Source organism: Canis lupus, chromosome 7 (genome assembly GCF_048164855.1).
Source record: "Canis lupus baileyi chromosome 7, mCanLup2.hap1, whole genome shotgun sequence".
NCBI classification, from domain to species: Eukaryota; Metazoa; Chordata; class Mammalia; order Carnivora; family Canidae; genus Canis; species Canis lupus.
The window spans coordinates 17,160,482-17,176,492 of record NC_132844.1 but is presented as its reverse complement, the minus strand read 5'-3'; the positions used below and the strand labels follow the sequence as shown (position 1 = coordinate 17,176,492).

At 38.3% G+C, this 16,011-nt stretch overlaps 1 protein-coding gene across 11 annotated transcripts in view; it reads left to right on the top strand.

Moving 5' to 3' along the window:
* The window catches only part of KLHL32 (kelch like family member 32), a 234,897-nt gene that overhangs the window by 44,601 nt on the left and 174,285 nt on the right, over positions 1-16,011 (top strand). For all 11 annotated transcript variants that reach the window (XM_072832002.1, XM_072832009.1, XM_072832008.1 and 8 more), the window contains 2 exons: positions 3,327-3,402; positions 10,913-11,093. In XM_072832002.1, coding sequence (XP_072688103.1) covers positions 3,380-3,402; positions 10,913-11,093 — 204 coding nt within the window. In that variant the 5' untranslated portion in view covers positions 3,327-3,379. The remainder of the gene's footprint in view (positions 1-3,326; positions 3,403-10,912; positions 11,094-16,011) is intronic.

The following is a 16,011-nucleotide window of genomic DNA, read 5'->3' as shown; positions in this document are numbered from 1 at the left end:
CGTATACAAAAACCAAGATTATAATTCAAGGACACAATTTATATAAAAGTATATATGGTAAATAGTAAATAACATATAGCAAAAATAGTAAATATAAATAATAATAAACCTTTCAGAGGCGATTCATCCTTTATCTTATTTTAATTCACCTTTATATATTTATTTATTAAAGAGTTTACTTATTTATTCATGAGAGACAAAGAAGGAGAGAGGCAGAGACTTAGGCAGAGGGAGAAGCAGGCTCCATGCAGGGAGCCCCATGTGGGACTCAATCTTGGAACCCCAGGATCACATCCTCAGCTGAAGGCAGAGGCTCAACCCCTGAGCCACCCAGGTTCCCTTTAATTCGCCTTTAAAATGGTGTCCATTTCACTAAACTTTGTAGGACATAGAATGTTCTAATTAGGTAATTTATTTTATTTTTTATTTTTATTTTTTAAGTAGGCTTCACACCATGCATGGAGCCCAACACAGGTCTGTCCTTTCTTTCTCTTTTCTTTTCTTTTCTTTTTTTTCTTTTCTCTTTTCTTTTTCTTTCTTCTTTCTTTCTTTCTTTCTTTCTTTCTTTCTTTCTTTCTTTCTTTCTTTCTTCTTTCTTTCTTTCTTCTTTCTTTCTTCTTTTTTGTATATATTTTTTTATTGGAGTTCAATTTACCAACACATAGCATAATACCCAGTGCTCATCCCGTCACGTGCTCCTCTCAGTGCCCGTCACCCAATCACCCCAACCCCCCCTGCCCTCCTCCCTTTCAGCCACCCCTCATTTGTTTCCCAGAGTTAAGTGTCTCTCATGTTCTGCCAACACAGGTCTTGAACTGACAACCTGGAGATCAAGACCTGAGCTGAGATTAAGAGTTGGATCCTTAACTGACCTAGCCCCCCAGGCACCCCTAATTAGATAATTTCTGAGGAGAGCTAATTCAGTGAGTTGGTCTCCAAACAGCAAGGGAATTTAATCTATCTTATGATTTCTAATTATGTTTGGAATGTCTGAAAAATATCAACTTAAATGTGTTCTTTAATTTTGGATTATTTTAACTTTTAGGATTCTTGTTCTCCATTTGTCCAGTTATTGGGTACATTTACAAGACTTTCAGAAAGATAAGGGTTTTTTTTATATCTCTCTGTAATAATAAATGTTCTTTTGCCATTTTAAAGTTCAAGTGTCCATCTCTGTTTGTGTTTGTGTTAGCCTGTGAGAGCCTGGAGTTTATAACCCAGATTCTGGAAAGAAACTGTAGCAGTGGTAGGTTGCTAGGAAAGTCTCTCAGCTAATTAAACAACGTGCCTTGAATTATTCTGAGTCTCCATACTGCCCAGTCATACTGGATCAACTGAAAATGATACTCATTTTGGGGATTGTCAAAACTTAAATTAGAAATACATGAAAGCCTAGACATCCTATTTTCAATAATTAAAGAAAACCAGAAATAAAAAATATAATTATATGAAAATGTTCAAAACAACCTAATGTTCAAGAACAATGAAATACTTAAAGAGATTTTGATATATCCACATGAATTACTATACAGCCATACCAGCTGCAGGTTTACATAGAATGTAGCAAATACTGTATTTTAGTTAGGTTAGAAATCATAGCTCGCTCTCTTTTATACAAATCAACAGAAATAGGTGCAGTTTAATATATTACTTTCTTAAGTGTTTTCACAGTTACACTTTGCAAAATAAAATTGAGACAGAAGGGAGCCTGTTTAAGATTATCCAGAATAGAATTAATTTTGCCACTTGAGTGTATTAGAAAACAGGAGCTAGACCCACTAGTGAGAGTTGTAAAGCATAGTCGTGGACCATGTTCCAGATTATTCAAATAATTTACTTTTTTTTTAAGATTTTAGTTATTCATGAGAGACACACACACACACACACACAGAGAGGCAGAGACACAGGCAGAGGGAGAGAGAAGCAGGCTCCATGCAGGGAGCCCGACGAGGGACTCGATCCTGGGTCTCCAGAATCATGCCCTGGACCAAAGGCAGGTGCTAAACCGCTGAGCCACCCAGGGATCCCAATAATTTACTTTTTTGTTTAGAGTTACATCAGTGATTGATCACAAAGGTTGGGAGGGGGACTGGAAGGGGGACTTTGAGGTGGGAAGTGGGATTAAGAGAGTATACAGCCAAGGAGCTATTTCAAGCCTGACAACTTTATTCTATCGTATATTTATAGTTATTCTAATCTTAAAGCTCCTCTAAGAATCTGTTTTCCATTTCCTACAAATTTTCATCCTTTCTCTCTCTAATTTTTTTCATCTAATTTTCAGAAATCTGCTCCTTGAATAGAAAATTATCTTTCTGGGGACACCCAGATGGCACAGTTAAGCCTTTGTTTCGTGATCTCAGGGTCATGAGATTGAGCCCTACATGAAGCTTTGTGCTCAGTGCCAAGTCTACTCAAGACTCTCTCTCTCTCCTGCTCCTCCCCCCTAAAATAAATAAATCTTAAAAAAAAAGATACTCAAAGTACTTAAAATTATCTTTCTGTAGATTCTTAGCCAAGACATACTTGATTTTTTTAAAGATTTTATTTTTTATTCATGAGACACACAGAGAGAGAGGCAGAGACACATGCAGAGGGAGAAGCAGGCTCCATGCAGGGAGCCTGATGTGGGACTCTATCCCGGATCTCCAGGATCAGGCCCTGGGCTGAAGTTGGCAGTAAACCACTGAGCCACTCGGGTTGCTCAACATACTTGATTTTTTTTTTTTTTAAAGATTTTATTTATTTATTCATGATAGTCACACAGAGAGAGACAGAGACACAGGCAGAGGGAGAAGCAGGCTCCATGCACCGGGAGCCCGATGTGGGATTCGATCCCGGGTCTCCAGGATCACGCCCCAGGCCAAAGGCAGGCGCCAAACCGCTGTGCCACCCAGGGATCCCAACATACTTGATTTTAACCTAATTTCACTAATATTCAGGTATGGAAGAAAAGTAAAATTGCTATAAAGGACAAGTCAGCTAGTATCTATGGTTAAGACTTTGTAGCTTTATTTTATCAAATCTTATTTTTTCCCTTTGGCCATCTGATATTTTAATTTATTACTGTAACTCTTAATTTAGGTATTGTTGGTTCTCAGTCACATTTTACTACTTACTCCCTGAAGTTCCAGTGAAGTGAAAAAACTTAAAGACATCTTGAACCATTGCTTATTAAAGAGCATTAGTCGAAATGTTGAATCTTGACTATGAAACTCCCCCAGATGGCTCCTTGGGGCTCTAAAGCATACGTATTATGAAGGCCCAGAGGATGTTTTTTGGCCTTTAGCTCACTGTGCTTTTTTTTTTTTTCTTGTCTTTTTATTCAGCTGGAATGCTTGCAAACTGCTAAGGCTGAGATCCTGAGGAGCCCAGCTGGAGAATGCCGTCTGAACGCTGCCTGAGGTTGGCCCTATAGGAGCTTCCTTGTTTGGTGTTTGAGCCTTGAAATAGTCACACTGCACATCCCAGGGCTGAGCATCCCAGTACTCAACACATATTTAAAGGAATTAAGCAAACCAGTCAGAGTGTGTGTGAGTTTAGTATTGTAGCACACGGGTTAACCACTGTGATCTTATTTACTTGTCATACCCAGGTACCTTTCATGGTTCTTTGAATGATACTACTTATTATCCTTTTCTTATTTGGGATATCTAAAAAAAAATATACTTCTATAAAGGTATATGATTTAAAAAGAATCAGAAAACTACTTCTATATGACTATCATCCCCTTTACAGCAGTCACTTTGGGGAATGTGATACATATTCTCAAAACACTCAACATTTTCTTATAATAATTCATTTATTTAATAGATATTTATTGAGCCACACACTTTACTTGATGCAGAGAACCCAGCAGTGAATAAAACAGATAAGGTTCCTGCCCTCATAAAATGTATATTCTATGGGGGAAACAGATATTAAGCAAATCACACCCAGTAGCAATGCAAATATAATTGTGAAAAGTGCTTTGAAGGAAGGGTACAGAGTTGATAGAATGAGAAAGTGTCTTCCTGTAGAAGGCTCTATAATCTGAGATCTTAAGCATGGGATGATATGGGGAAATGTTCTGGATCAGGAAGGAACTTGGCATATTCCTAAAATTGAGGGTGCAGTCGATAAGAAAACATAGGATACTTTTTTTTTTTTTTAATATTCTCGGTGGAGGCAAGTCTTCATTATCCTCTGAAGAAACAGTCAAAAGGATCTTCAGAGCAAAGAATAAGAGAGGTGTGAAACATAGGAAATACTTTCTTTTTATTAAGAATTGGGTATGTCTCTGAAATAATGGGACCAGCTTTCTTCCACTACTCTGAAGCTATTAGAGTTGACCAGTTCCAAGACTATGTTCAGAAATGGAGGGAGGCATTGCTAGAGCTGTATAGTGCCAAGTCCATTGCTTTAGATCAATGATTCTCAGTAGGGTACATCGTGCAACATCTGGCAACATTTTTGGTAGTCCCTGGGGTTGGAGGTGCTACTAGCATCTAGTCAATAGATGCTAGGGATCCTGTTAAGCACCTTATAATATGCACTGCAAGTCCCCATCACAAATAAGGATCTGGCCCCAGATGTTAATTTCACTGAGGTTGAGAAATCCTGCATTATATCTGGCATCCAGTCTGTATAGCAGAGACCATGGTATCTCCCTACCACCACCTCAGCCAAGTAATTTATTTCTGGTTACTTGGATCTCTGTGCATTTTTCCCAAAATAACTTTTTACTTTAAAACTGCCATCTCTGCTTATATTGATCAACTCTGATCCCACTACCATCTGTCCTCCACTGTATTGATCAACTCATCTCCCTACTATCTGTCTTCTACGGTACCATCAGCTCTTTAATGGTCATTCCTTCTCTGCTGCAATGCAGAGTCCTTCCTTCCCCACCTTTCAAACTTCCCCTGTGCTCCGAGGAACTGTTGCACCATAATCGTGTGCTCTGCTGTATCATCTCCATCACCCTGAAAAGCTCTTCACCTGCTGACTTCACTGAGACCTGTCCTTTCCTGCGGCACCACCTCTTTTGTAGCTCTGCCAAATATGTCATTATTATCTCCTCACAGCTCATGTATTTGGGGGATGGGCAGGGATGTTGTCAGCTTGAGTAAAGAGTTAAGATATAAGGCAGAGAGAAAGGAAGCCCCTGACTCCCCTGACTAGGCTCACACAGGCCACATTTAATCTTCAACCTGCTTATCTCCAAAAATTGTCTCCTTCCGCTAAGCCATCCACTTCCATGGTCACCCTTTGGGCCTTGCATCCCCAGTAGTTGCTATATTTCTGATCACTGCATCAGCCGCTTTACTCTTCAGGATCTCCTCTCTGTCTAACCTGCTAGTTTACCTTCCCCCACTGTGGTTGTATTTTGACCTCTTTACTGGCCCTGTTACTTTTTACTAACCCATCATCCCTTTCTTTCCCTCATTTCCCTTCTTACCCAGTTTAGATACCATGAGTCTTTTGAATCTTTTGATTTCTCTTCCTGCATTTTTGATGTATTTGCTTGACAATATCCCAACCCAGATGAACCCAGATATCCTTGTTTCCATGCCTACATTGTCCAATGGATATTGGTTCCACCAAATCTTTATATTCAACAAACCAAAAGAATGCTAAGAATTTTAATATGTGTTTCTGGTCCACCTCTGCCCTCCTGCTACTCAAAGGGTAGTCCTTTTCTACCACTGACCCCAGTCATCCTTCTGTATTTTGAATACTATTCTTTCTTCTCAGCAACCTTTGACTGTTGATTGTCTCTGCATTGTATTCTGGAGGCCCAGCTCTCTTTGTAGTTGAGTCCCAGATTTACACCTCTAGCCAACTCTCTTTCTGAGCTCCAGACCCTGCACCAGTCCCTCCCTTTTCCTCAGGGTTTTAACAATTAACATTCTGTATGAGGGGCATGTTCCCTCCTATGAGGAGATCATACTACATAGCACTTGCTCTTCCCCACCTGGAAAACTCTTCTCTCCCCTTTTTGTGACAGTAACTCTCCTCCTTCATCCCCCAGCTCCAGCATTACTTCTGGGGGGCCAGATTATTTGATTAGTGTGTAACTGCCTTGCTAAACTGAATGTTCCACAAGGGTTGCTACCACGTTTGGTTTGTTCACCATTTTGTTTCCAGTATATAGCACAATACCTGGCATAGGATAAATAAATGTTTGTCGAGTGAATGAATGGAGGAATGGAACAAAACTGTTCATTTATAATTAAGTTCCTTTCTGTATAATCTTTATTACTTCTTAATCATTCTCTAAGAATGTTGTGTTCTCTTTGCTTGTAATTTTGACCATTGCTATTAATTGTTTAGCATTCACTTTAAAGTATTTACAAATTACAAATAAAAAGGAAAATTAAGTTCTATTATGGGATTTTAACAGCTTGCTGACTTAAATAATAGGGCTGCTTTAATATTAATGTATTTAATTTGTATAGAAATATTTTGATTATGGAATTGAAGCCATTAGGGTACTTAACTAAATAGACTGAATTTAGATAATCACAAATAATTCTAGTACTACCAGTTTTTTTTTTTTTTTTGCTCATTCTTTTCTTTCTGTGTAGTCTATTTAGGAAATGAAGCCCTTTATGTTACTTGGCTGCATTTGATTTATAAGTATGTAATACCTTATTGGTGGCCTTACTTGAAAACTACTTGCATATATTTTGTATATCTAAATACTAGATTAACATTGATATAGAATTGACTTGAATTTTAAAATTTGAAATGCAGATGTTTAAAAACCAGATAGCTGTTTTGGAATTTAAATCTTAAAAACTGACTAAACTCAGTCAAAATTTACTTTATGAAAAATGAGACCCTCCGAGATTTCTGTGATCAAAAATGTTAACTCTATAAACTAGAAGTAGTGATTTACACTGTGGCAGAGCTTCACTCTGAGTGGGGTGTACCATGTTATGAATGTTGTGCTCTGCATTTGATTTTTTAGTTTTTGCTATCAATTCTAGAATGAAGGTTAAAGACTTGAAGTCATGAATAGTCCTGTTCCCTGAGAACTCATTTATTTATCTCCCTGTTACTGAATGTTGACATATGGTCAATCAAATACTCCCTGGCATCAATCACTAAAAAGCAATCTGCTGCTCAGAGAGTTTGGAGCTTCCCATGTTGTACCTGCAGAGGCTGTGCCCTGTGAGACACAGGAACAGCCATGCTCCTCAACAGCCTTATGGGATACCTGAAGCCCTTACAGAGTTCAAGTGGAAAGGAATGAGGGATATGTCCCCCTGGGGGCTTACACACTGTCCAATAGAACCATAATGTGAACCATATATATAATTAAAAATTCTCAAGTAGTTACTTTTTTAAAAAAGTAAAAGGAAACTGATAAAATAAATTTAACTATATAGTATATTTAATCCAGCATACCCCAAGGCAACATGTAATCAATGTAAAATATTGGTATTTTGCATTCTTTTTTCGTACTGCATCTAACGTCAAGTGCATTTCAATTTGGACCACCCACATTTCAAGTGGCCAATAACCACCTGTAGCTAGTGGCTATTGTATTGGACAGTGTACTTCTAGGGGATTCATCAGAGGAAAGACTGTTGGCATTGCCCTGGGAAAGCCAAGTCACCTTCTGCACTTATCTGGGAGTTTTAAGGTGGCAGCATTGCTTCCATGGATGACCTTTCCCAATCTTAGAATGACACGCAAATCTGAATACTTTGGGAAATGTGCCTCATGTTTTCTGTTTTTTTTTTTTTCTTCAGTAATTTGCGAAGTTTTAGGAATATTCTCTTTCTTCCTTCTTCATTGTTTCCCAAATAATGGAGGGATATTGTTGGGAAATGTAGTGTGCTAATTTGATGTAAATTATAGATGTCAACGGCGCTGTTTGCAAGCATGTATCTGGAGTTGTTCATAGCTATCTATACACTCCTTATCTTAATTTAAACATGATACTTTAGAGTCTCTGATTCACCTCCTCCCTTATTTATGATCACTGACTTCATCAGATGGGCCTGCCACTTTCTAGCTGTGTTCCGTGGTCACACATGCTTTAACATTTAGAGGGTTGAAGTCTTTTGCAGATTTACATCTGAGAGTTGAGTGGGAAGTTACTTTCAGAATATAATAAAAACTTGTTGATTAATAGGCCTTTATTTCTTGCCAAATGTTGGAGTATTTGTTTCTGCTTTTAAAGATTCCTAACATATTGGCTCCAAAATATTTGGGATCTTGTGCCAAGTGTTGCCTTAAATATTTAGCATGTTGTTTTCTTGAAGCTTGACTATTTCAAGCCCAGCTGAATGATCCTGTGAAATTGTGCAGCATCACTATTGTTTCAGAGCTGAGCCCTTTATTCTTTGCCAAATTTCAGTTTACAGCTGCTCTTTCCATGGCGGGATTTAATCGCTGTCAATAGATATCTGAAATGGAAATACTGATTCAGTCTTGATAATAAGGACATGAATTGTGGCACTGTATTTGGAAAATGAGTAAGGAAACAGTTTAAAGCAATTATTTTAACATATTATGCTGTTCCACTAAAAATGAAATTTTAAAATACATTTATTTAACATTTAAGGTGTTATTAAAAGGGAGAAAAGTAATGGGTGCTTCAAATAAATTTTCAATGAGAGTTTCAAATAATAAGTAATAACTAGAATCTCTTTTTCTGTCTCCAAACTTATCTTAGTTGCCATGCAAAGATAAATATTTTTGAAGCCTGATTTCAGATATTTCTTATCACTATCTCTTGTTATTATCTTCATGTGTATTCTTTTTAAAAGGCAACTTTGATTTTGAGATAACATGAATAATATATGCATAATATAAAACAAAGTTTGTATGGACTTTGTGATTTTTTTCCCTCTGCGGTCTTCACAGTTTTTTTGAGATTTTTGGGATAGTCTTCACAGTTTGTTATGTTGTTTTGTCTTTTTGTTGTTGTTGTTTTTTAAGTAGGAAGGTGAATTACATTATTGTGTTCTTGGATAGGTTCTCAAAAATGCCTGATCTCTTGGACCTTCGGTTTTCTTATCTGTAGAATAGAGATAATAATAGTGCCTGCCTCATAAGATTGTTAAGATGATTAAGTGAATTAGTAATTATAAATCAGTAAGAATACTTCATGGAACATAAGACTGTTTGTAAAAGACATAAAAACATCCTTTTAAGAAAGATTAAAAAAAAAACTATCCTAGAACTTTAGCAGATAGAATATTTCTGCTACTATTCTATTCCCTTATTGCTTTAATTGAGTGATGCTAATTAATCTCCATTCCAGGCTTTGCATAGAAATTTGTATTAAAAAGTTACTTATGCTTCCGAATGTGGTTTTCAGTTACTGATTTTAAATGTCTACCAATAGCTGGAGCTGCAGGATGAATATTCAATGACAGTAACCATTTCAAAACTCACTGCTGGATTTCAACTGAAAATAATCCTCCCACCTTCCCACGAGAACTTCCTATATCCTCACCTCCTGCCAAGGTTTTTTGCTGTTGTTTCAATAGTTCTGACATTTCTGAGGCTTCTCAGTCAGAAATGTCCAATAAAGCTTACAAGGCTGTACTCTGCATCTCACAGGAAGCATTTGGTTCACTTTAAGGTGGTGGCCTGTGTTGAAGTGCAGTTTACCAGCTGAGTGGCATCACAGGCTGGGCAGAGCTTTGTTAAATAAACTAACCATGTAGACTAGTCGCCAGTGGCGACTCCCTGGCTTCTGCGAGTGGCTCTTTCACATTCAGAGGGAAGAACTGGGTACAGAAGTTGTCAGGATAGGACAGACGATGCTCAGTCATCCCGATGGTATCTTCCCTCAGCTTCCAGAAGAGTCCACAAGCCAGAAACAGGGCTTGATGGCCCTTGTTCTCATTCTGGGAGTAACTTAGATTGGTGTAGCTCACCCATCCTGATCTCCTGCCATTTCTGAGATTTTAGAGTCCTGTGGAGACTCTATTCATAGATCTAGGCTGGAGTTGTTCATAGCTATCTACACACTCAGGGTAGAACATTATGTGTTCATGGCACCACTTCCACCTTATTTTGGCAAGATCTGGGGTTTCAGAAGTTCTAAAGAACATAGGATGGATATTTTAAAATAGGGTAAGGAGTGAAGGGCTAAGTTTCACAATGAGCAAATTTAGCAATTTCAAAAAATAGAATGGAAAATAAAATTATATAGTCATTCCTAAATATAGTACAGTGACCACATACAGAGATTGAAAGCTGATAATATAGATATATTTTACTTCCAGCCTTAGATTTTTTTCATTTACCATGACATTTCTTTTGATGTTCTCCTAAAGTACATAATTACCCAAGTTTAATAATCATCTGCTGTGGTTTAATTAATTGCCTTTTACATGGAGTGACTAGTGGCAGCTCTTTTTTCTCTAACCAACACTTACTCAGTTTTGTTTTATTTATTAATGTAATAATAATAATGCATTACATTAATGAGGGGAGATACGGCAACTTCCTATATCTCTAATGAGTCTGGGGGTCTTGTGGATTCTGTGCTAGATCAGGGCATGGTGGTGATCATGTTCTGAGCTTGCACTAACCCCACACAGGTGGTACAAAGCTAGAGAAGGAATTAGAGTTAGGGCAGGGGTCGCAGAGAGGACAGATTCACATATGTACACACATCCAGATACACATCTGGAGAAAGTGCTGCACTCAGAGATGTGCATATCCATATCCAGGGGACAGAGGCCCAGAAGCAGAGGCTCACAGGCCCACGGACATGGGCCAATACACAGACACAGATGGACACACACAAAAACGCAAACTCAGAAAGAGAAGCATTAGTAGGAAAGAGAAAGACACCCTAACGGGGTGAGGAAAAGAGACTGGTGCTGAGGGGGTGAGGTAGCACGGGGGCCACAGGGGCTGGCCAGCGGAAGAGTGTTGATGTGATTGCTCTCTTTCGTAGTATTCAAGAAATGCTGACAGGCCAGAGGCTCTGCCACTCGGAATCTCACAATGATAGTGTCTTGGCAGCGCTGAATCAACAGAGAAGTGATGGCATCCTCTGCGATGTCACCCTGATTGCCGAGGAACAGAAATTCCATGCTCACAAGGCAGTCCTAGCAGCATGCAGCGACTATTTCCGGGTAAGTTGGGGTAGTTTGTTTGTTTGGTTGCTTATTTGCTTCTGTTAAGATATTATTCAACAGAGGATGACAAAGTTTCCTGAAGTGGCAGGCAACCTCAGTCAGTTAGATGACAGTTCCCAGACTTGGGAATGTTGGGGGGCTTTCCTGGGGCAGAATGAGATTGGGGTTCCAGTGGGATACTCTCTGGGCTGGACACCTAGATGTCCCTCCAGTGAACAGACTTTGCATCTGAGCCAAAGGGTGTTTGATACCATCCCACCATAAGGCACTGTGGCGTTGTAGTGCCCCATAATGGGTGTGAACTGGGGGATATGATGTTTCTAGATTCAGGATCAGAAGGACAATCTGTAAAATAATTTGTTAAAATTTAAAACATTCATAAATATATGTAGTGTTTCTGATTTTTAAATTTTCTATGCCATCTCATCTTACTGCTTTCCAACTATTTGCTCCAGAGATAGAGATACAGTTGACCCAATGGACTTTTATGGTTGATAAATGTGTGTTGGTCTGAAGGCATGTGGTCTTGTTTAGTAGAACTTTAGAGCTTGGTTTTCAGTGGCTAATGAGATATGGTGAAATATTTATTGCTTTATTTTAATTCCAGTATAGTTAACATACAGTGTTATATTAGTTTCAGGCATACAATATAGTGATTCAGCACTTTCATATATCACCTGGTGCTCATCACAACAAACACCCTCCTTAATCCCCATCACCTATTTCACCCATCCTCCCACCCACCTCCCCTCTGGTAACCCTCAATTTGTTCTTTGTAGTTAAGAGCCTGTTTCTTGGTTTGTCTCTCTCCCTTTGTCTTTTTGCCCCTATGATCATTTGTTTTATTTCTTTTATTCCCCATATGAGTGAAATCATACGGTATTTGTCTTCTCTAACTGACTTATTTCACTTAGCATTGTACTTTCTAGCTCCATCCATGTCCTTGTGTGTTTATTGCTTTTTTAAAGAATAAAATATACAATATGGTTATAGCTAACTAAATGTCATTTATTTAGTACTGCTTATGATTGAAGTAAGTGGTAGAAAAAGAACTTTGTATACATTTATCATGTAAATGAGAATAGAAATTAATTGTGATTTTTAAAATTTCCCTTACCAAGGTCTCAGAATGCTACAGAAAACCAACTTAGGCCATGGGCAATTTGTTGGCTTGATTTGTATAATTCCAATAATAATCTTGGTTTTGATGTCTGAGAGACAATATCAACTGCACTCAATTGCCAGCCAGCAGTTAAACAGAATTTTCAAAGATGCCAAATCATAAAAGAAAGTCTTTTTTTTTTTAAAGTATTTTAAATGTGATGAAACCTAGTTGTGTAGAGGAACAAGAGGAAGGTATTTAAGATGTCTATAAATAAAAAGTAGGGATTTAGTTCTCAACTGTAGATATGAAGCAGAATATCTGAAAAGTGATCTTTTAGTTCATTAATATAATGTTACATTCTATATTCTATATACTCACACATTGTCAGGCATTAATTTTCCAGAAAGGTTATATTATTCAGGGGACTTTTCAAACAACATACTTTGGGTTGTTATATATGACACGTGCACATTATATAATAATAAGTTTGTCTTCCTGTAGACCACAATATAGCCCTCTTGTTACTTAGCTTCCCTCTTCTTAGGTCTCTGCTGGCTGGCTTTTTAATTTAATTTTGGGAAATGGTTTGATTTTGTGCATGTATGTATGTGAGAGAGAAAGCATGTGAGCAGGTGCATGTTACTTGTTTGCTGCTACTCCAAGGCTTTCATCTCTTCCACCACAATACCCCTGATACTCTGTTAGGTTACACAGAGAGAATGCCTCTTTTATAACACCATGTTACAAAGCTCATGAAGAAAGCTATATTATTCCCATGATGCAGATAAGGAAACTGAGGTGCCACATGTTTAAATAACTCACCCAAGGACTGCCAGATATTAGGTAGAAGAGCTGATTTTTCTTTTAAAGATTTTATCTATTTATTCATGAGAGAGAGAGGCAGAGACATAGGCAGAGGGAGAAGCAGGCTCCCTGCAGGGAGCCCAATGCAGGACTCGATCCCGGGACTCCAGGATGACGCCCTGGGCCAAAGCCAGACGCCCAACCACTGAGCCACCCAGGCGTTCCAGAAGAGCTGATTTTTGCACATGGGAGCATGTTTCCTTGAGTATCAAGTTGTGATTTTTCCCTTTAAGCATGTGCCTTGCTGGATTCATACACAGTTCTTTTAAGCTCACAACCTGCCTGTGAGATGAAAATTAAGTGACTTTTGTAGTGAGTGTTCAGATGGATGAATGAAAACAAAGCTGAAACTGTTGTTACTTTTAACTCTCTTCTAGGCACAGTATTGAGTTCTGGAGTTACAGCATTTAACCACACATACCCTGAGCCCTGTGGAATATGTAATATAGATATTCTACCAAAAGTAGTTTTTGTTTTGTCTGCTACCCCTTTTGTTAGTTTTTGTGGCAAAATGAACCACTCCCAAAACTAGAAGCTGAATAGTTCTCAGGTCTCTCAGTTCTACCGATTAATGCTGGATTCATTTTGACATCATCAGTAACTGGACTGTTAGCTGGGGGCTGGATGGCCTAAATTGGGCTTGTTCACATGTCTGGTGATTGTGAGGCTCTTGGCAGGGATGGTAGGGGACACTGGGCACGTATTTCTCACAGACAGGCTAGCCTGAGCTTTTTCACATGACTATAAATTAAAAAAAAAAAAAACAGCCAGAAAGAGGCTAAGGTACTTTTTCAATCTTCTATTTGTGTCGTATTTTTTGATGTCCCATTGGCCAAGGAAGTTTACACAATCAAGCCCAGAATCAGTGTAAGAGGGTAGACCAAAGGGCATAGAAGCAGGAGGGGAATGAATTTGTTGCCATTTTTGCAACCTCCTGCTATCAATAACTGTCAAGACTGTGATTTTATCCTATTTGCAAGCCAGCAAGTTATCCGAACACAGTTTCATAGATGCTGGTAGAAGATATGAGACTCCAAAGTCAGAGACAGGATAGTTTATTACTCATAGCAGCAGCGGTCTATGAGTCTCAGCTTATTGGCACCTAATCCCTGAGACTATTCCCACAGATGAGGGCCAGCTTCCATTACTGCACACAAAATGAACTGCCTTATCAGAGAGGATCACTGAGTTCAGGAAATCCAAATCTTTTATAATGGTCAGGAAACATGTCTGTTTTTTGTTCTGGAGGGACGTACTAGTATACTAGACAGTAAGCATGCTTACCCTTGGCTCTGTAAGGAGACACAGTATCTTCCAGGATTGTAAGCAAAACTGCTTTTTACTCCTAAGGGAGACACCTCTCTGTCTGCCAGAGATGTTTGCTATAGAAATATCCTTGAAAAGAGAGTTCGGAACAAAGGACAGCCAGTGCCTCACTCACAATACATGCAAAAATGCAAGAGAGCTGTGGAGAATTGTCTTCCAACGACCACATACCCTAAACTAGAGTTATGTTTGTTTTCCTTGTGTCTTATGCTCTACCACCCTGAAACACCTAGAAACAGTCTCCTGCTTTTGTAATTTCTGTATCTCTCACAACATTTATAATGTTGCCTCAGGCATAGTGCTCAATAAATATTTACTGCGTGAACAAGGAAATGTTTTCTAATTGTCCTAGATTCCATGTATATTTCGATACTTAATATCCTGAATATTAAAAATATGCAAATGATTGATGGATTTTTCTTTCTAGTGTAATTTGTTCGAGTTAATTAAGTACCTTCATATAAATTAGACTTTGGTACTTTGTACTTTGACATAGCAGATTGTTTTTAATCTGAAGTAATTGTTTTGATTGAGGAGAAGGTAATCTTGCAAGAGTGAGAAGGCCAGAGTTTTTTTTTTTTTTAGAAGGTCCGAGTTTTGATGTAAACTGCTTCTTAGATTGATCCAGGAGTTGGTATCAGCTTTTCTTGCTTAAAATATAAATAACAAGCAGTTGAGCACAAAGTACTGTGGCTTCCTGTCATTATCAACATTGTAAAAGAAAAAGTAAAGACATTTATAGCCAAATTATAATGATTTTAAAAAAAATAAAAATTAGGCTTAATATCAGCAATGTAGGGACAACATGGCAATAGTCAAATGCTATAACCGAATTGGACCAGGGACTTTTGAGTGGAAGTAGTGGAGGAAGAAAGGGAAGAGCTTTGGAGTTAGGGCTCCATTTGAAAAAAGCAGCAGGGACAATTTCTCTGTTCACCACCGTTTCCCAGAGTGCCCAGCAAATAGGTGCTATTCTAATTAATATTTGTCAGGTTATTCATTCTCATTACTGTCTATTCTCTGAGCATAGATGAGTCATCTTACCTCTGTCAGCTTGTGTTTTTTCATCTGTAAATTGGTGATCATAAAGCACAACTCTCAGAATGGCTTGATATAGAGACTTAAATGAGATAAAGCATATAATATACTAAGCACTGTCTGACACACAGCAGACTTGCAATAAACATTAGCTGTTTCACTCATTGTACTGACCTGTGAGTCCTGGTCCTGTTTTTCCTAGCTACTTGTGGGAAGATATAACAATTTATCTTTGGGTTTACCAGGTTGCAGACTCACTAACCTTTTGATGGGTCAGAATAACTTTTTGATTCTATCCTTTCCCACCTGTTTATTTTCTGAATCTGATACTCTTTTCTTCTTGCTTATAACATTCCAGTAACCATTTAACTTTTCTCTTCTAGTGGTTGTTCCTTTGCAAACCATTGTGCAAATGACTGCGTGGTTAGCTTTCACTTCCCTGCCCAAATCCTCCAGAGCTTCTCACTTGCACATTTGCCAGACTCCCAGAGTATGCCTTCATGCTGTGTCATTATCATCCATCTTCATCTTTGTTCCCCCATTTATTCATTTGAAATTGCAGCCATACTGTTCTGCAAATAT